The sequence below is a fragment of the Cyprinodon variegatus genome, unplaced genomic scaffold, assembly GCF_000732505.1.
Source record: "Cyprinodon variegatus isolate N-32 unplaced genomic scaffold, C_variegatus-1.0 Scaffold22, whole genome shotgun sequence".
NCBI lineage: Eukaryota > Metazoa > Chordata > Actinopteri > Cyprinodontiformes > Cyprinodontidae > Cyprinodon > Cyprinodon variegatus.
Window position 1 is genome coordinate 1,329,839 of NW_015150475.1, and position 21,348 is coordinate 1,351,186.

Below are 21,348 nucleotides of genomic sequence, written 5' to 3' on the forward strand. Positions count from 1 at the left end.
AATACAAAGTGAATCCAGTAGAACTTTTTATTGCCTACCAGGAGTGGGTGACAATAGTTGAATAAACTTATGGCTCTCAAAATGGTATCGGTGCCCTATTTGCTGGTACTCGCCGATACCGATACCACCATTTTAGGGCAGTAACGGGGGCCCCGTCCGATACAGGTATCGGTGCAACACTACTTATAACCAAACTGACTTCATGCTGGAGCTAACATTCTACTATAAGGTAATTTTTGAACTAACTCCAGTCATCTAAAGACTTAGACTTAGACTTGACTTTATTAATCCCTTGGGATTACTCCCTTCGGGAAATTGTATTTCCAGTAGCAGGAAAAATTGCACATACAAGAAAATAGAGGATGTTTAGACACAGTATATACAATAGAAAAATAGAATCAATTAAATAAGGTGTAGGAAGATGTATTGGGGGATGAGGATAGACAAATAAATACAGAGGGCTATAGCAAAAACAATGACTTAAGTTAACAGTTATGTAGTGTATTGCACTTGAATGGTTGAGAAAAAAAGAGTGTCCAGATTATAAAAACCACAGCGAGTAACTACAACTCCTTCACTTCTGTTCTCTTAACTCTATTTCCTACTCCCCCCTAGAGAGGAGTTATAGAGCCTGATGGCATGAGGGACAAAGGAGTTCCTGAGTCTGTTGGTCCTACATTTGGGAAGGAGCAGCCTCCCACTGAACAGGCTCCTCTGGTTGCTGATGACGGTGTGCAGGGGATGACTGACATTGTCAATAATGTCCAGCAGTTTGTCCAGTGTCCTCCTCTCTGCTACCGTCACCAGTGAGTCCAGTTTCATGCCGACCACATAAAGGATAATATATGAGATCTAGTCTAAATACCATTTTAGTGTGACCAGAGATAAAGTGAAAAATCATCAAGGTCTAATTGATAATATGGGATAAAAGACAGCCCAATAAGCTGGAGAACCTGCAACACAATACATTTGGGTTAAAAGTGTTCGATACAGATGGTGCTATTATTCTGAATTTAGGCCTCCCTATTAAGATAAAGAGCTGTGTAGATACTATCTATCAATGTCAGGCACCTCACGCTAATCCATCCATGCAATGGGCACTACACAAGCTTTTGCCCCAGAGATAATGTATACCTCATGACTGGACAAAGCATTAGCAGGATAAATTGAACACTGTTGTGGTAGCCCATCTGTTTCCAACACAGGGCCATTTGTTAAACAGCTGAAAATGCTAAATATATGAGATACTGAGGGGAAGAGTTTTGTTTACCTTTATTCCAGTATTTCTGCGACTATCTACCTACTAATCTAAGGCAAATAAATCCAAATATATTTCAGCAGTAATATCTGTGCCATTCACATGAACCTGGGCAATATAAGCTGATTGATAATATGTTTTTTAGGATTGTTAAATACAAAGTCAAAGTAAGTGACACATGTGACAACTTTCTTCTACAGCCATACTGTCTATTTTATATTATTTGGTGTACTAGTCAGCTTTCAATTTACCACAAACATGGGGTTAGAGATTTGTATTTTACATCCTGCAAGTAAATGCATCGGTGTGGTTATCCTGAACATTATAATGAGAAGCAATATCTGCAAGCTGAATGAAGAGGGAAAACTAGAGAACATTCAATCTGACAAGCAATTAAATTGCATGAATAGTGGTGTCGGGGGACAAATCTACCAATAGGTTGCTGGAGGAAAAAGCTACTGCCGTCTATACGCATGGGAGATGTATAGGGTTGTGGTGCAATGGCAGTAGAAGGTCAGAAACTATAAGACCTAATATGACTTTCTCTATTTTATAGCCAAGTAGGGGACTCTCTTGCTGTGAGATTAAAAGTCCAATGCTCATTTCACATCGCAGATTAGTGTGTAATTGTTTGGGGAGCCGAAGGCTGCCTGAACTTTGGAGCCTCACTGTGGGGATGAGGAGATTCTGTGCGTGAAAGTGGCTGAGACTCAATTGTCTGCTCAGGTTTAAAATTGCATTCAGTGCATTGAAAACGAATGAAAACAAATAAAGGCCATTTTTCCCTTTTAATAAAGATCAGAGCGGCTCACCTGTAATGTATTAAATAATACTGTGAATCCAAAAGAAATCACTTGATTTGCCAAGGGTTCTCTGTGTTAAACGTTTAAAAGCCATACATAACAATCTTTCTTATAGTCGTAGTAATGTAGTTACAAAAGCTTTGTGTAACCTGTAGTTTTCAGTGTTTGCAAAAACATCAAATAAAACCAAACTTTCTAAATATCTATGAACCCTTATAGTGTCTTAAAAAGTTTGATGCATTTTATTATGACTTAAGAATAACCTAAACTTCTGCTTAATAATGATACCTTTAATACATCTTTTTAGCTTTAGATGAGTGTCGTATGGATATACTTTTAAATCCTGTATAGAACCACCCTTTTATTTGAGCCTCTACCAGCTTTGTGCATCTATTGATAGATATTTCTGCCCATTCATCATTCCAAAATGTAAACATGTGCAGGATGAAACAGAAGATGAGCCTCTAAAACAGTATTTTTGAAGCCTCCAACCAGAGGTGGGAAATGTGGAGTCAACAAGTCATTTCTATGCCATGTATTTGTTCTGCCCAGCCACTGAACCAGGTGAGTCCACTCTGCACAAAAGCTGCAGCATCTCTGCACAATACTGCAGCTACAATGTTTAAAGTCTAGATAGTGCTGCAAAAATAAAATATTGCTACACCTTGGCAAAATGCAGGTTAGATTAAGCAAAGCCTCAGAAAGACAGGGACGTTTTAACTGTGACTTAGTGAAGAGCAACGTTACTGGAGACATTTATTGAGCTATTTTGCCTGATCAGCAAAGCTTCAGGCGAATGGAAACAGGCAAATTGTTTTCTGCGTCACGTCAGTAAAGTTACTTCAAGGCAGCTATGGATAAATCAATGTTAAAGAACATTTCACAGACAGAGAAGGTATAATAAAGGACATTGTCAGGCTGGTTGGGAATGTAGTGGTATATGATGCCTTTTACTGTTAGGAAAGCCGGTGAGGGAATATAGTACATAAATGAGAGGGAGAAATTCTGCAGCATCTTTCATCAGGCTGTGTATCAAAATTTAAATCCCATGCAAACTCATTGCCTTGGATAGAGTTTATTAAAACATGTCATCGGAATAAATTAAGCAATGCAAGCTGTATTCGACTCCCTAAATACTTTGGATAATGTGTACCTGAACTGTACAATCATCACTGACCACATTGAGTCATTTATCAGATGTGTTTTTGAACAAAATAAGCGTCTCTGATATGCCTTTTTAATCCTGGAAATGTTGTCAATGTGATTGGTCAATTCTCATCATTGGTCAATCAGTCCAGCTTTGAGGACTGATTGAAGGTAGCGTTGCACTAATTGCATTTTAAATACAATCTAAATTTAACGAAATGCAATTTTCAAATCACAGAGGCTCTCAATTTTGACATAGAGTTTCTCACTCCAACCACTTGATCCATGCATGCAAGAAGAGGGAAGCACTGTAAAGTCCCGCAATTATGGAATCTGGACAAGCAAACTTTATAGATCGTGAAAACAATGAAACCCTGAAGTGAAACATCAGTGACTGCAGAGGATTCTGGTTGGAGAAAATAAATAAATAAATAAAATATCTATTTATTTTCTGTCACACTTCCATAATAGCCAGTGCTTAATCTTAATTGAAAAATAAAATAAGCACCTGAATGAATTCCCTTAATGAAGGAGATTGGTTAAAAAAAAAAATCATGATGGCATTTTTAATATAAGATTCTTGCTAAAAAAGATCATCCAGTAACAGAGGTGTGCTAATGTTTAATACCCCTCTCCAGAAGATGTCATAAAATGAACAGATACAAGGGGGACAATGAGACAAACCACTCGTTGGGAGCCGATACCTAAAGGATGTGCCTGCCGTTGGAGCTATGAGAAAACGGAAACAAATTTCTATATTTTATATCTTAAGGAAAGGCAGAGTGGCCCAAAAACAGGGTGCAAATACTTCATGCTGGACATTTTTATGCACAATAGTGCTTTAACACATAAAGTATTATAAGATATCCTGATTACAGCCGAAGGTGGCCTGTCGATCTAACAATTAAACTAACAACAGGATAGCCAATCTGAATTTGAACAAACAAAGCAACAAGTGTTTTGTCAATAGTCTCTCACACCTCAGCCATGGATCTCTGCAGATCCTCAACAGTTACCATGAAATCCTTGGGTAACGGTTTTGATTGATGTTCTTTCCTCTGCAACTGACTGAACTTTGCTCCTTTAAGATGTCCAGTATTTTAACAATCTGTCCGATATGTTCCCAAGTCAGTAATGTGTTTGAGCATAAATATTCTCTATCACCTCTGAGGTATTCATTGAAGTAAAGCTGTATTACAGCTAATATTAAGTATTATATGTGGACCCTTTAGTAATGTAGGATTGAAAGGCCTCCTGACATCTTGCTGTGAAAAACTCCCGAGTTGTTTTGCTGAGCCCGGTGCATAATCTCTCTGTGATAAACTTTTAGTAATGCTTGCGCAGCTCAATTATTTATGGTTGTCTTGACACTTCTTTGCACCAACCATTATGGAGTATAGAGTGTTTTCTTTTAAAGGATTCCTTTATAAAATAAGGAAAAACAATAAAAATTCAACAGGCCCTCCAAAGGGGGCATAAAAGCTTTGTGTCTGCTTTGCCATCTAATCCTATTGCACTGTGATCGATATGGCTTGTTCTCATTTACATAGTCCCCGGTCCACATTAGTAAATAACTCTTTCTGTTGACAAAAGGGCCAAAAGCGGATTAATGGTTTTCAACCAGCACAGCACCTGTCATTCAATTTGATAGCACAAATATTGGCAGCACATGACAAATGCATAGGTGAAACCTGCAGATAGCTGTATGCATCTTCCTTGTTTAGAATAGTTCAAGTATAATTTCTAATAATTTCTCCTTTGTTGTCTAATGTTTCCAAGTGGACAGATATTTCTAAAGCCCGCTATTTGTTCACCAGAGCTTGTCATTAGTTAATGGCACTACATCAGTCTAAATAGTGCAGCACCATAAATCATCAGCTCTGCTTGTTTGTGAGTTCTGCTTAATTTAGTTGGCTAATTGCATGCATATTCACAAAAAGATGGACAACAGTAATGTTTATTAGAAGCAGGGGAGAAAAGCAAACAAAAACCCGGCTCTCCTGAAAAATGTTTTTTTTTTTTCATCTGAACCTAAATTATTAGAGATAACAACAGTGTAATGCTCCGGGGAAAACCGAAATGCCAGCTCATAATTCTCTGCACACTGTATCTGTCACATTATACGGTCTTTCTCTTTTTTAGAAAGTAGATCTGTTTTGAAAGATGCTGCATTTGTATTGAAAAGGAAATAGGTGCAGGGAAATAGGTGATAGAGACGAACTGACAGCGTTGCTTTCCCGCCCCCGATCTTCCATATAGAGAAACGAGAGATGAGTTACTGACAGCTGCCCAGCGGTAGCTTTGGTGAATCCATACTTCTGTGCTCCATGAGGGACGGCTGCCGTGATGTTATGTGAGGCCAATGTGTGTGAGTGAAGATAAGACCAGTGGCAAGCGGTCTGCTGAAGACGGCAGGACACATTTAAGAGTCATGAAAGAGGGCTGTCAGCAAGGTTATCAGCAGGGGTGTTGCAGCACAGGCCGTGAGGAGAAGGCCAGGATGCGCTCTGACAGACGACGCGGGGGGAAAAGGGGACCAGGCAAGCAGGGAGAAACAGATCCACAGCAGCCACCAAGCAGCTGGTTTCAACTCTGGTGAAAGCATTTGAAGCAGAACTGTAACTGAATCAATTATTTATTCTAGGACATTAAACTAAAGTCTCAGATTTCTGGGTCGTTAACCCCATAAAGGTTCATTAAAAAAACATAAAGCCTGTTCTCAAAGAAGCGTGATCTCCTGCAGCTTGATGTACTGCAGCCTGTGCAACACGATTAGGTGTCAATGGTCTTCAACCCTATTCCTGTTGTCATAAGGGATACATTTCACCTCTTAGTGTGTGGCTGGGATAACATATCCGTACCTAAAACAAGGCAGCTGGTGGATTTAGTTCTTTTTAACTACTGTGAAAAAAAGAAGACAGGCACACAAAAAATGTCTAAAATCCAACAAAGCTCATGAACAAAACATTCAGACATGGAACAAGTTAGAGGCTTAGATTTGAATAAAAAATACTGAATCTATTCTTCAAAGCCTGTCGTATTTTAGGTGGTTTAACAGTCAAGTTAAACTAATGGAGTCGTCTTTGCTTAATGTTGTCAGGCTGCTCCCAGACCAGCCTGACAATAACCAAACCCTGCGCTTCCCACGTCACAATAACCTGAATTTTGATGGCTTATTTAAAAGATGCTGATGGTTTGGAGAAGTGCTATGGGTCTTCCGTTCATGACATAATAAACCTTTTTTTGTTAAATCTCTTGCTGTGAGTCCTTTTATGTGTTCATGCTGTCAAAAAAATAAATAAAAATCCAAGTTTTACTCTGTTCACAACAGCTTTTCATTTCTACCAATAATCAGATTGTTTGTCAATCTTGGTCTTTCCTGCTTGTTGGCGATTCTGTTTTAAAATGGGCATCCTGCAGATGCTTCTGATGCTGACATTGGTGTTTGGTGGATAGTTTTTAGTGCAGCTGCCTGTTCAGCACCTTTGACGAATTGATTACAGTACCCACTCGTTCTTCTGCCCAGATGGACATCCGGAACTCTAACTCATTTGAACATTTGTGATGCTCTCCAAAACATTGAAAATATTCCAGGTTTTTTCACTAATTAGCTTAATGGATATGTTTACGACAGATACTGAATTGTTTTTCTAGATTTTGGGGGGGGGGGGTTCTGTTGAAGAACAGTAATTTGTTTGTGATCCTAAACTTTGGAGCAGCAGTAGATGGTGAAATTCTGCTGCGTATCCATACACCTCCCCTCCAGACTCATCCATCACCCTCTGAGCTGCCAGGAGGGAGGCAGGAAAGGGTTCAGGCAAGTGCGTGTTTTCAGAGGCGGGCTGAAGGAGAGCGTGGATGAGTGATTAACCAAACTACAAGTACACAGCCTCCCAGCACCCTAACAAGGCAGGAAATTTACATTCCACTGCATACCTGTCAGGAGATAGTCCAGCAGTGAATAATAACAGCAGAACAATTGTCGTTGAGAGGCGAGTATGAGAGTGATAGGTGAGAAAAAGGGGCTGCAGCATGGGGCATCATGCTACTTCTCTTCCTCTGCTGCTGATAAAGATAAATCTTATCTTAAAAGTAATGGTCCTATTGTGTTATACCATAGAGAGAGCCTCAAAAGCAACACTAAGGCTGAAAATCTTGATTAACTGCCAATAATTTATTCAGAAAGGTTTTCGTTTCCATCAAATTTATTAGCATATAAACTAAATGTTTGTAAGCTTCTGAAACAAGAGTGGTGAACATTAATCACTGACGGCGTAAAGTCAGGAAGGGCTTCAGCAGCGACAGTAATATTACTAAGGAACATTTTCTCTTTAGCCACATAAAAGCACATAAAGCTGCAGTTTTACTGACTTAAATGGGCTGTCTGCCAACAGAAACGCTTGAATTAGACATTAGACTGCATGCTGATAAGGTTTTAACCTAGCTGCTGCAGACACTGGAACATCACCGTGGTGGAGATAAGTGGGGGGGCAGAACAAGAGCTGCCAATCAAAAAACATGCAAACAAATCAAGCTGTTTAAGTTCACTCTCCAAAGCAATGCCTTCTTTAACTGATGAAAGAAAAAGTACAGCTACAGTTAACATCATATATTTCTGTACATATTTTGTTTTTATTTATGTCAAATGTTTTAACGTCAAACTTGTACTTTGACTTGACATGTATAGAAGAGACAAAGTGATCCGTCCTGACCAGTTAGCAGACGGTGAAGAACTGAAAAAAAGGATCTTTCCCTTATTTCCAAATGTAAGCCAAAGCGTTGGCAGGTTGCCGTAATGTCAGCATTGTTTGTTTCTGTGCAAATAAAGTTTACCATTTTGTCGAAAGTAAAGATGTAAAAGGAAGTAAAAAAGTGGTTTTAAAGTAAACTATTTTCTAACTTTACTGGTGTCTATAGTCCATCCAGGCTTACAGTAGATAACAGATAAGGAGGCCCTTGACCTTTAAACCCCTCTATGTCATTGAATATGCTTGGTGTGCAAAATAGGCAATTAAAGCTGCTTCTGAATCTATAAGTAAATACCAAATAGTAAAATATCTTTATGAACATACAAAGACTAGGATCACCATGGAAACATGGTGAAGCCGCATCAGAGACCAGATAAATCTCAGACGTAGACATTTGTCAGGAGGTATAGGGAACCTCACGAGGACACAGGGTTTCCTACCTTTCACAGATCTATTAAAGTTAAAATTTAAAGATCAGGGCAATGGGGGATCGGGAGGGAAGGATTTTGTCCTGTGAGCAGTGGGTTGTGCCTTTGGCCATGACAATCACCCACCCTGCCTGCTGGTGGTGTTCAGCTGATGGAGCTGATGGATGACAACCTCGCTTCTTTCAGTCGTTGGTTACCATATAGCTGAACCATCAACGTGGGAAAGGCTGAATGTGGAGTAAACACTCTGGCATCCTTAGACTTCCTAAAGACCCATTTATCTCAAGTATTCTATGCATGCTATAAACATAAATATAAACCTAATATTTAAAAATATACATTAACATTTAACAATAATTCATTTAATCAACCATTTTAAAGACTGCACGACTTTGCTTTAATCCCATATAATGACCATTATTTTTCCTGGCTTCAGTTACACCCTACAATGTAACTATAGATCAATGAGTGTATGGAGCAGACAGTTACGGAGCTGGAGTACTAACATGTAAATTTAGCAAAACACCACAATCATTTCCTCCAAACATCAAAGTGAATTTGCTTTAGAAAATCAAAGTTTCCTTTTCCTTCTTTTAAAAAAAAAATATATTACCTGAAACTTGATGCACTCATAAACTTGTTGTAGGCCCTCAGTAAATCTATAATAAATTATTTGACATTTGCATTAAAAAAAAAGATATGTGCACCCGTCTACTCTCATACACAAGATGAAAGAATAGCAAAGCCTGGACATCTCTACGTCTGTAGTGTTTGAGATCCCTTGGATAAAAATGCAGCTGTCAGATGACTGATGCTGTGAGAAAAAAAGTGGGCATCACTGGTTCCCACAAGCACACTTCTATACTGAAGCGCGGAATAAAATCATTGCACCGGAGCTTAGTAGGTTGCAAAGATCAGAGAGACAGAAGCTTAAACCTTAAAAGGTAGGAACGTCTCTGTAAGCCTCTTGATGTCTAGATCCAAGGCTTCTCTATGCTGACACCTGAGAAAGCAAACAGGTCTGGGTTAGGAATTGCTCTATATTTGGTGTTTTTTCAAACAGTGGGAAATTAGTTCTGACTGAAAGAAGCTATTATGAGCCAATATAGAGGTACTATCCTCCTATAAGAGACAATGTTACAACCAATGCCATTACATTTAATACAGTTCGATCCCTCCAGCCTGCACTTTGGGTCTCTGAGTAAGACCCTTAACCCACACTGCTCCCCAAGCGCCGCACAATGGCAGCCCACTGCTCCCCAAAAGGGATGGGTTAAATGTAGAGGTAAATTTCTCCTTTTTGAGATCAATAAAGTTAAATTATTATTCAATTATTACTATTATTATTCTCTGAGAGGGGAAAAAAATAACGAGAACTTAAAATAAACATAGAAAGAGTAAACATAGGATATGTAAGAAAACTTTGGAATATGATCAACTGTCTTTACACTGAAGTATAAAAGCCTTTTTTACGTTTTGAATTCTAAAATCTTCAGAACAGGTAAGATTTCTTAAAACATCAAAATGTTGTGCAGTGTTTTCAGCATGTGCATGTGGACAGCCAGTAATATCTGCATGCTGGTACCGACTGGTACTCTCATGACTGGAGGATATGCTCTAAACACTCCCCTAAGTCCATTTTTCTTCCTCCACAAATGAGATTCATGAGCTTGGAAGTGCTCTAATGTCACATACGAGACCACAGGCACTGAAAGGAGATACATATTAAAACAGAACCTCTCTACTGGTTTGATGGATACTAAGCAAAAGTTCATCGAACTCTCAATGAGTTTTAGACAGTTATCAGAGGTAGCATCTCATTTTAGGGCTACAAACCTACAGAGGATAGAGAGCTTTAAATGGAACTATTGGAGTATGGATCCTTATCTGGAATTTAAGTATCAGTACATGCACTAATTATCAGATCCTAAACTTTTTACTGCTTAGCCAATGTGGCTAAGGTCAAACTGTCTTGTTTTATAACTTCTCAAACGTATTAAAAAATTAATAATGTGTTGTATTCCTAGATATGTCTGCAAGGTATATGTCAGGCTAGACCACAAAACATGCAGACGCCTGGAAGAAATCATTGCTTGTCCAATCTATTAGTAAATTTAAAAGAATTAGTTAACATTTTTTTCAAAAAAGGCACATTTTGCTCATTAAAACCACCTATTTCAAAAGAAATAAATTAATTGGAAAGAACATTTTTTGTATGTTATAAATTTTATGTTTTAAATAAAACATTTCTTGCCTACCTTTAGGGAAAATCCTGCTTTTTTAGGCATGTCCCAATGTGCTAAGGTACTGATATTGCAGCTTGAGAATTGGCCAATACCAATATTGATTCAAAACGATATTGGTATGAATCATACCAGCTTTTATCACTTATTTTATGGTGTAGAATGTTATGCTTGATCAAATAATATTACTAAAATAGGAAACAAAGTGAAAAATAAAAGGTATGAAAACAACTGACCCATTTAAAATGGACCAATAAGTTACAGAAACTTTTAACAGAAGCAGAGTGTTTCTATCAGCATGAAAATATTGGACATTTTGGATGCTGGCTGATAAATCCGATATTAGTCTAGACGGATATCCGATACTGACACCAGATCGAGACATCCCCAGTCATTTATGTGAAATTATTAGAATAATTGTCATCCATTATAGGATTGGAATTATAGAAGTTAAATGAATAGTCATAAAAAAGATATCTGCAGATTAAAAACCAGGGGAAGCAAAAAAGATAATATCTCTTTTTGGATTTAAAAAAAAAATCTATACTTGTTTTTAAGCAATGAGCAATTCTATTTCTACAAATTCTACAAATGTAAAAATTAATTAATTCACATTCATCTGCATGAACACTTAGACGTCATTATTCATAGAGTACTGTTTATAAAAGCTGAGTGCAACGATTAGTTGCAATGGTGTTTTAGCAGTTTTTATTCAAGTTTTTTAGCAATTAACCAAATCAACAAACAATATTTTTCAGTGCATCACAGTAATCAGCAGGAAGTGACGTCTGCAGGTGTAAAATAAGGATGCCATATAGCTGCTTGCAGGTAGAGTTTACTTTGAGAAGCTATATCATAATATAGCTGAATATTCTAAATAGAAATTCTATGAGAATTATGAAATAAATACTCAGATCCTTACTAAACCTGAATGTTCCCTGGAGTTATATTAACAGGAGCATGTGAAATTAAAACATCTGAAGGATTTAGTTTTAACACTAAATATGAGCTGCTGTGCATGGTAATCATGTTAGTCCAATCATTCATTCAAGCAGCGCTTGAAGCACAGTGATGGAAAAAATAAAAGTCTTGAAGTGTTTAATTTTTTAGTAATTAGTAACTAAGAACATAAAGGGTTCCTTGATTAATGATTTAGTTAGAAACACCTTAACTCTAAAATACAGATTTATTAAACTATTTACACATCCATAGAGAAAACCACCTCTTTTTTAAACAAAGAAACGTTAATATGACAGCTGAATTCACTCTAATGGCTTTTCAAAGTAGATATTAACTGACTCTTTGTCTACTTAAATAAAACAGCCGTGCAAAGAATTAATCTAGTTTCTACTTTAATATTCTGAGCTTGTGGAACCAGTCAGCTGTACAATGGAAACACTATGCTGTGCTTTCTGTACCTACAGTGGTACGATGAAAGAGGCCATGGAGCATGTCAGTGTTTCTCTAACTGCAGCGTTAATCAGTTTCCTTCTGCTGGAGGAGGTTTTTAACCTGCACACCAGTTACCTCTTCTTCTGAGCACCAGCAAATGTTAACTGCATTTGCCCCACTAATGTTTATAACAGACTCGTTTTTATGAACCTTTGACTTTTAGAGTCCACTTAAAACCCCAAGTTGCATCTTGATAATGTCATTTGAATTAGCCTACATTTCCCAGCATTGATTATTATGGGTCGATTTCAAACAAAATGACATTTTAGACCAAATGGTGAGGAAATGTAGACTAATTAACCTTTAAAAAATGATTATATGTAGTGGGGAGACTTCAAAAGCATTACGGGTAAGAGAGAAGTCCACAAGTGTCCAACAGGAATGTATACATAAAGAAAGACACTTCCCAGCCCGTTTCCAGTGGTACCTGTGAGGGATTTAGAGGAGGTAGAGTCCTTTCTTCCAGGAGGATCTGATCCAGTTCCATTTACAGAGCCCTCGTAGCTAATGCAGTCATAACAAAGCAGAGCTGTTCGAGAATAAAAAAAAAAAAGAAAAGGAAAAAAACATATATATGTAAAGAGAAAATGGGCGATAAAATATTATTTGACGCTACAAATTTACAATAAAGATCTTTTTTTTTCCAATTTAAAAATTTTTTTTTTTTTCGAAAGCCACAGTTCTAAAAGGAACAGCCCTGTTTGATGTTATGGCTGTGTTAGCCATGCTTAAGCTCTCCGACTACCAGTTACTACCTGCACCTACATGCAATGGCATGACCAACCAGCCCCCTCCCAAAGCAGCTTAGGTATCAACTCAGTTTGAACTGGAAAGAGTTGGATTGAAACAACAAACATTAGCCCTGACACCTGCTGAATGCATCTTGCAGGAAAGACAAAAAACCCAGAAAAGAAGAATAAACAAAAAAGTTAGAGCAGCAGCGGCAGAACCATCGTAGTCCGGCAGAGGCCCATAGTAAAATATGTTAGAGCTAGAAAAACAGTTTGGTTAGTAGAACAAAGGAAAAAACTGTTCTTAATTCATCAATAGATGCATTTGAGTTGTATATGAAGGAGTCTCTGCAAATCTAGAGCTGAAGTTTGTAAGGTTTAATTTCAAAGGTTTTGAAATGAAAGTACCTCTGCTGAACAGAATGAACAGAGAGCTTTTTAACAATTGGAAGATTAAAGAGAGAGAGAATGTTAAAACCAAAGGAGCACATGCATCCCTCCACTCACCACAGCCAGTTTAACTGCTTTTACTGCTTAATGCTCAGCATGAATGCCAAACATAAAGGTGGACTCGATACCTGCAAAGGCTTTGGAAATCCTCTCCTTCTTCCACTCCCACGGCTGGTCGTACTCCTCCGGGGGCCGCTCATCATCCTGGGGGAGTCTGCTTTCTCTGGGGCAGCGCAAGCGCTCGGGGTCGGGGTCTCCTCCATTTTCCGTCGGCTCATATGGCGTGTCGTAAAGCGGCAGCTGCTTGACGGACCCCTCCTTGGAACCTCGTCCACTGGATCTGATCTCTGCAGGAAAAGAAATGCATCCATTAATACTGAGAAGTTTTTGCTATAAATTGTTTGTGGTTAAAATTTTTCAGAAGTTAAAATGTAATAAAACACAGCCACAGTGAATAAGATGGATGTGAGGGGACAAAGTCAAAATGAAAAGACTGCTTCAGGATCAAAGAAAAATAACTTCATGTGGCAGAAGGATATTTTCACGTCAGTCAAACTGCAGCCAAAACATAAAATACCATCTGAAGTCATTGCAATATTTCCTATTAAAACTCCTATGTGAGGAGAAATGTGTTCTGGAAATACTTTCAACACCCCCAGTATTATTGCAAACCCTACAATAAGAAAAAGGTTTATGAAAACCTTGAAAAAATGATGCTACACCAACGTAAACCTTTCGCCATTCCATCTCATGTGCCATAAACATGTGTGGAAAAACTCCATAAGATAATTAAATTATATTCAATTCAAAAATGTTTTATTAATACCAAAGGGAAAGTAAGTGTTGCAGTAAATCATATTTTTAAACAGGTTAATAAATAGATTAATTAGTAGCAAATATTTAGAGGGTAGATGTCAGATGCAGACAGGACTTCTTGGCTAACACAGAAAATGTGATGCAGAAACTAGCAGCAGCTTGTTAAAATGAACAAACTATCTTGTATAGCATGGTGTTGGAAGCACTGTGCTATGGGAAGGCGTTTCTGATGAGTAAAATGCTGCACAGATCAGAGTAAATGTAATTATACATCAACCTAAACCTAAAGACAAGAAAAGATTTAACACTGGGAAGGAGATTCACCTTCCAGCAAATTCTACAGCGCTCCAGAGCTTAAGGCATGCTCCAAGCGTCAGTTAATATTCAAATGGAGGATCTATGGTAAAAATCTAAATATTCCTGCTTGAGATAATTAACAAAAAAGAAATAGTTGAGATTTTAGATTCTAGATGCTGAAAGCGGGCAGAGACATCATCCTTGCTGAGACAGACGATTGGCAGTTGCAGTAGCAGCTAAAAATGGTTCTATGTTTTGAATTGGGGTCAAAACTAGGGATGTTGCAACCTGGTATCAATATAAGAAATTAGTTCCATATCAGTCATAGAAACTCATCATCATTCACTTGGACTGGGTCGAGGGGCAGCAGTCTCAGAGACTAACAGGCTTCCCTCTCCCCAGATAGGAACCCTTTAAAGTTTATGTATGGTTAAAAACTTGTCAGTTTTTCGTATACCTATTATTGTTGACTGTTTCAGTAATATAAATTGATCAAGCCTCTCAATTATTCCCACTACCTAGTAAAAAATAATATCATGTATGATTCATTTTATTATTGTATTGGCAAAATATTAGTACTGGTTATTATTCAAAGTTCCAATATCCGATTTACAATAGAAATAAAAAACTTTAAAATATCAGGACATTCCTTGTCCAAACACAAATGTATGGTGCCTAAGAGTTTTCTATGTAGAAATGTTTTACAACCATACTGTACATCATTTTAATTCCATCTCACAAAGTCTAATTGACTAAGTCTAAAAACAAAGTCATATTTTGAGGTTATAATAGGAAAAAACATGGAAAGGTTTTAAGCAAAAATAAATACATTTGCATACATATTACAGTATGTTTAAACAGCCTTTCAGTAACAGATGGACTGAAAACAAATATTCTATTCAAAATGAGAACCACAATGTACTGCATAGAAAAAACAACAATAACTTTATTATTTATAGATATGGTGGATTTATATCATTGTCTAAGGTGAACAAATATCAATATTTTACAATTAGGATGGTCTAATAAATCCTTATTTATTTGTGTTGCTGAAAAGTGTTATGCTAAATAAAGAAAATGCTTTCCTGTGTTTTGCTGAGTGCTTTAGATTGCAGCCTCTCAGAGGGATCAATTTGTCCCGAATCATCAGAGATGGAGAGGAAAAGTGGAAGTTGAGGGCAAGAGGAACGAAATACATGCAAAATAGCTGCTCTTTCAACATGAAGAGATCTTTATCTACCATGGTGGTTGTGCAAAAACACATGTGGGCATAATTGCTTTTCACTTTTTGTTATCTTCACTCAGTAAGAAAGGAAGCCCATATGTTTTTCAACCGAGATGTAACTTTTCAAAAACAGCAAACGGCTTCTGGACGGCTTCCAGATCACAAGCTGAGCTGTAGTTATGCCTCTTGAAACATCCACACCTTTTTTTTTTTTGCTTAATCATTTGTAGATAAAGTCCCCTAAAGGATGAGTGGGCTACAGACTGTTCTACTTTCATGGGCTGTTCTCAGATACCTCAAAGACTGTTTAAAAATGCTTTCCCAACAACCAGAATGCTGAGTTAAAAGGAATAAATCAATATGCTCTAACAATATGAAAGAGGAAAACCTTGGATTTATATTTCACTCTCTTACACATATGTTGTAGAACTACTTTAAATCATTAAACTACATCCAATAAGCATGCCCACTCCATTTTCTTCAGCATGTAAGCAGGTAAAAAAGACCTGACTGCTAATGAAGCATGGTGTCCTTGAGAGCTCCCCCTCCGTTCTCCAGGCTTCCTTTACTCACATAAAGTTGTTAGGAGGCGGCACCCTTCCTCCAGGGCCATATGAAGCTGTTAGCGCCCAGCACAATCATAGCGAAAGGCAATGTGAAAAGAATGAAATATTATGCCACACTGCTGCATAATTGCCTTTTAGCCCAAGGGAGCTCTTGCGGAAAAATGAGCAATGCGTTGAGCCTAATGGAGCTACCCGCTACCGGTGATGGTTGTGGTTGTGGTGAGGCAGAGCGAGGTGAGGATCACATCACAATGCACTCCTGCATTAGGAAAACTTTTTTGTTAAACCAGGTTTTGATCTATATAGTAAAAATGCAGATGCATCACCAAAAATAATTACATTATGACGTGTTTAAAGGTATTATACACGGAGTGAAATAAGGCACATGCTGATTTAGACCATGGTGGATTAGATCTAATGAAAACTGAAAATGGTTTTTTTGAGAAAACGTAAATAATTTAAGGCCATTAGAAGATTTTTTTTTTTTTTTTTGGTTACAGAAATATCAATTTACAGGAAAGTATGTCCATGTCCTACACAGAGCACTGAAGAGTTGGGAGGATGAAATCAGATACTGGTCCTTTTAGATGTGTGGTCAGGTGCAACGTCCTGCTGGAAAATAAAATCAGCAACTCTATAGGGCTTAATAGAAAAAGTGAGCATGAGGATCTGGTAGACGTCTGTGCTTCCTTTGGACTTTATAAAACACATTAGACCAACATCAGGAAAAGGCTCCAAAAATATCATACACCGTGGAAATATTTAACTTTACCTTAAACTACGAGATCTGGTGTCTCTAAACTTCTATGAGTTCAAATATCTCTGCTGTCTTTGCACCTTTTTCTAACATCGATTTCCTTTCACTGTACTTTGCTTTTATATGTTTGGACAGATCTGCCGTCTATTTAAAAAAAAGAGCTTTTAAAACCTCCTTGAGGAGAAAGGCAATGATTTGCTTTTGGACATCATGTTGGACTCATTAGCTGTAAGCCAAAGGTAAATATTTGAAATATATAGCTACTGTATACTAAATGCATAAATTACATTAACAGTGAAGATTAAGACGTACCGACACTTGATTTCACTGCGTGAGTAAATTGCATTTCTCTCATGAGGAAACTAATATCTGTAGCAGAGTTTAAAAGACAAAAAAAGTGAAAAAGAGGTAAAGAGAAAAATCCATTCCGTTTTGTGTGATTTGGACTACTGAAGCAGAGAAGTGGCTCAGATCAAGAAGTCGTGTTCGGGTGACAGTGGCTCTGTTGACCCATTTTCCCTTCCACATCCTTCCCTTCTCCTGTCATTCCTGTCATACTCTTGGGCGGGGACGCAACTGTCCAGAGAAATTATGCTGATTGACATGACCGTGGGGTTGCATGTAGGGAACACAGCTGCAGTCTGTCTTCTGTCTTAGATTTCTACTCTGTGTTCGGGATCAGAGGTCAGGCAGCCACACCCTCCCTTGTTGCCCCTCCTATCTCTCTCCTCCCCGGATGTCCTGGAGTTCCTTTCCAGATGCTGCATTTCCTCTCCCCTTTATATAACTACACACAGCTCCTCTGTTCATGGCTTACAGCAGCGAGACAAGTCTGATTTATTTCCCTATTGTCACTCATGTATTCTATTACACGTACCATGACAATAAGAGAACAAGAAAGCAGTATTTAAAATAACACACTAAGGTATTTTAAGAAGCAATTTAAAACCATCTGAATGAGAATATCAGAGAGGGAATTAAATATTTTTTCATATTTACGAAAAGATTCATTAGTATTTAATGCATTGCAGGCTTTGAAGAATGTTCAAAATGTTTTTATTTACTAAAATAATAATTTAAATGTGAACGAAATTCAGATTCAGTTCAGGCTGAGTAACATTTTTAATGAGGCCGCTACTTTTACTTTTATTAGAGAGGCTTCATAGCAGGTTATAACTGCAGAGGACAGACAGGCAGGGAGTTCTGGATGAAATCAAACAACATTAGCAGCAGCCAACCTGGCAGCTGCATCCTGCAGCACATCCAGAGCTTACCAGACCCTGTGGTCCTCACCGTCCAGACCACTCTTATCATGATTGTCCTTATTTTCTAACAAACTGATTGCATTTGAAAGAAAGTGGAAAATCACTGCATTAATACAATTCGATTGTTCGACTGATACTTCTGAAATGTAAAGAGAAAGTGTGTTTATCCGCTGCTGGTCTCGGCTGCCGCCCACCTGCACCGTTTGAAATGGAAAGGACTGGCTCTCAGAGGCTCGGGGAATATCCGGGTTTGATTGAGGGCATCTCCTGCGAGCGGTAAAGGATTAAATATAATTGACTTCACACACCTGGAAAACAATGGCCTTCGAGGACTTCTCCTCCTGCTTCAAGCTCTGAATCTGTCTTTAGAAAATGTTATCTTTTCAGGAAGGTAAAACATTAATGAGGTTAACAGAAAAACAGAGAGAACCTAGGCAACAGCACACACTCTTCATTCCCTTTAAATAAAAACCTGATGCATTGATACTTTTTTTTTTTTTTTGGAGTTTAAGTAAAACAAGCTGGTAAAATCAGTCGGTTTCCGTTAAAAACTAGCTGGAAAATGGAGGGATTTTTCTGGACCTTTGACTTTATTCTGTTTGATTGCTCAGGTCTGTGATAAGTGAAGTCAGTTGATCTTGTGACGGTTCCGGGTACATTTTTTTTCTTCATCAGCGGTTGTCTGCAAATACTAAGTGTCAGTCAGAGAGTGGGCTGACAAGCGAAGGTGTTTGCTTTTTGACCCATGATGGCCTCACTGCAAAATGTCATACAGCCTGGCGAGTAAAGCCAGGACACTTTACTCCTTTTAGCTTTTCTCATTGTGCATTAAAGGATAAACCAAAAACATATCAAACAAAGAATAAAGAAGCACAAATACAATCATATTTCAATAATAATTTCAATAATAATTTCAATAATAATTTGTGATTAGCATTAAAATATTGCTGCAATCTCTTGGATATTCTGGTGGGAAAAAACACATTTGTCCATCTTTAGAGGAGGATATGTTTCTGGTTGCTTTGTCTTTGAAAGCCTCCTGCAGTCCAAACAAAAACAGCATTAAAGCTTCTCTTTCTTTCTTCTGGTTCAACGCACCAAGCCTGTGGTGTCTGCATATGTTTATCACATGTGTTTAAAGATTAGGACATATATATATATAAATATTTTAGGGAGCCTGTAAGCAATTCTCTTTAGAATTGTTGTTTTTATCCTGAACTATTGCAGGTTGAAGCCTCCCATACAATGCTTTGTTTTTTTCTATAGTCTGTACGTCCATCCGGACAGAAGAAATAGAAAAACACAAACTAGCAGGACGACCTGCAGAGCCAAGTCCTGTTTGTCAACTAATAAAGGGATTTGGCAAAGTAGTGTTTTCTTTTCTGCATCGGGGTGTTTGCTTTTTAATATATCTGGAGGGAATAGAAGCTGAATACTGTCTTTCACAACACATTGACTCATACATAGATTCATTCCCTAGCTGGGGCACAGCATAACCCTAAAGAGACAACACAAAGAGAACAAGACAACAACACACAGGCGGGTGATGACGGAAATCAGGCAGACAAACAAGAGACTGAGACAGGAAAGGCAGGGAACATTGGGGAGCGAAGGCAGGGACGTATGGAAAAAAAGTGACAGATCGCAAGAGAAAAAGGCAGGTGTTGTAAGTTTGTTGCTTAAACTCAAACTACGAGCCTATAAGGCAGTTAGGGAGATTAAAATAGAAAGGGACATCTAAATCAAGAGGAAAATAGATTTTTTTTGCAAGAAATCAACCATTAGGAAGGCAAAATGGACAGATGGATGCACTTTATGTATCTGACCATTATTAAAAAGATTAGTAAGAAGACATCCTTAAAAAAAACACTAAAGAAAGAGGTCCAGTTTTCAGTTTGCTCTTAGCTCTGTAGGGATCAGCAAATATATGGACAATGATGCTTTGGTAAGATAAAACCAAAAACTAAATTTTTTTGGCCAAAAAACACTCAGAACTCAATATGCAGCCAAATTCAAACTCTGGACATTACCCTGAACACATCATCAGGTTGGCTGCACAAAATCAGAACAGCTGGGCTGGGTTCATGCTTGGATGGAAGGAGCGACACAGGAATCCCTCAGGAAAGTTTGCTGCACAGCATTTACTTTTTATTTCTCAAAAATAGTAATAACCATTCTTGATTGTTTATATTTGTCATTACAATGTAAACAATGTAAATACAAGTTTGAGATATGTAGAACTTTTTGCAACTTAGGCACTAAATATAAACCCATTCTGGGCCTTTAAATTTAAGATCAATGTAGGGGATCCTCCCGATTGCAATGCATTCACTTGGACCAGATGATGATGATTGAGCCACATTCTGCCAGAGTACGGTGGTGCTTACAGTGAGACAAAAAACAAACAAACAAAAAAACGCTTCAATGAGAGAGCAAAAGGATAAGAAACAAACAAACTTCAGAGTAATTTTCTCAGCCATTCTTAAAAGATCACCAATTGAAAAACTCTGGCAGTAATGAGCGATTAACTGGATTAACTGTTTACAAAGAAAGATGGTGCAAGGCTATAGAATGACTCCCCAGGATTTGATCCTGTCTTATTGTGTGACATTAGCAATGCCTCAACTATGCAAATGAGTTCTCACTGCAGGGTGGATGCTGGCACGGTGGCATTGATCCTTTGCAAAGCGCAACTGCAATTACGGCTCCTAAGGACTGAGGTGAAAGCTCATTAATAGGAGATTAATTAGTACAGCGGATTGGAAAGATGCCCATCTACCTACATGAATCACAGGAATCGCCCTCACAGCAAACTGAAGCAGCTCTGCAGTGAACAAACCCACGATGAGCTGTAGACCAGCAGCAACACGTATGATAAATTATTTGCTGTTGCCTTCAATTGCACTGCAGCAGTAGGAATTCATTTGGATGACAGTCAGGCACAAAGAAGCTCTGGCATCTTAGCTCGACGCACACAGAGAATGTCTCAATGTGAGGCAGTGACAGGCTGCTTGGATGATGCTGTTGGATTCGGAGTGCCTCAGAGCCTTGTGAGAACAGAGCGATTTTCCTGCAGGCAGCACATTTCAGCAGCCCTCGCTCTGTCGCTATTGTTCCAGCGCCAAGATAAGACTGGCGGCGGATTAGAGGAGAGTGCACCCAG

General features: G+C 38.2%; 1 protein-coding gene across 5 annotated transcripts in view; it reads right to left on the minus strand.

Moving 5' to 3' along the window:
• shf (Src homology 2 domain containing F) overlaps window positions 1-21,348 on the minus strand; it is a 123,661-nt gene that overhangs the window by 28,647 nt on the left and 73,666 nt on the right. For 3 of the 5 annotated variants that reach the window (XM_015391595.1, XM_015391610.1, XM_015391628.1), the window contains exons 3-4: window positions 13,388-13,606; window positions 12,506-12,607 (exon numbers count right to left, since the gene is read on the minus strand). In XM_015391595.1, coding sequence (XP_015247081.1) covers window positions 12,506-12,607; window positions 13,388-13,606 — 321 coding nt within the window. The remainder of the gene's footprint in view (window positions 1-12,505; window positions 12,608-13,387; window positions 13,607-21,348) is intronic. The other 2 variants (XM_015391619.1, XM_015391603.1) reach the window with 1 other exon arrangement.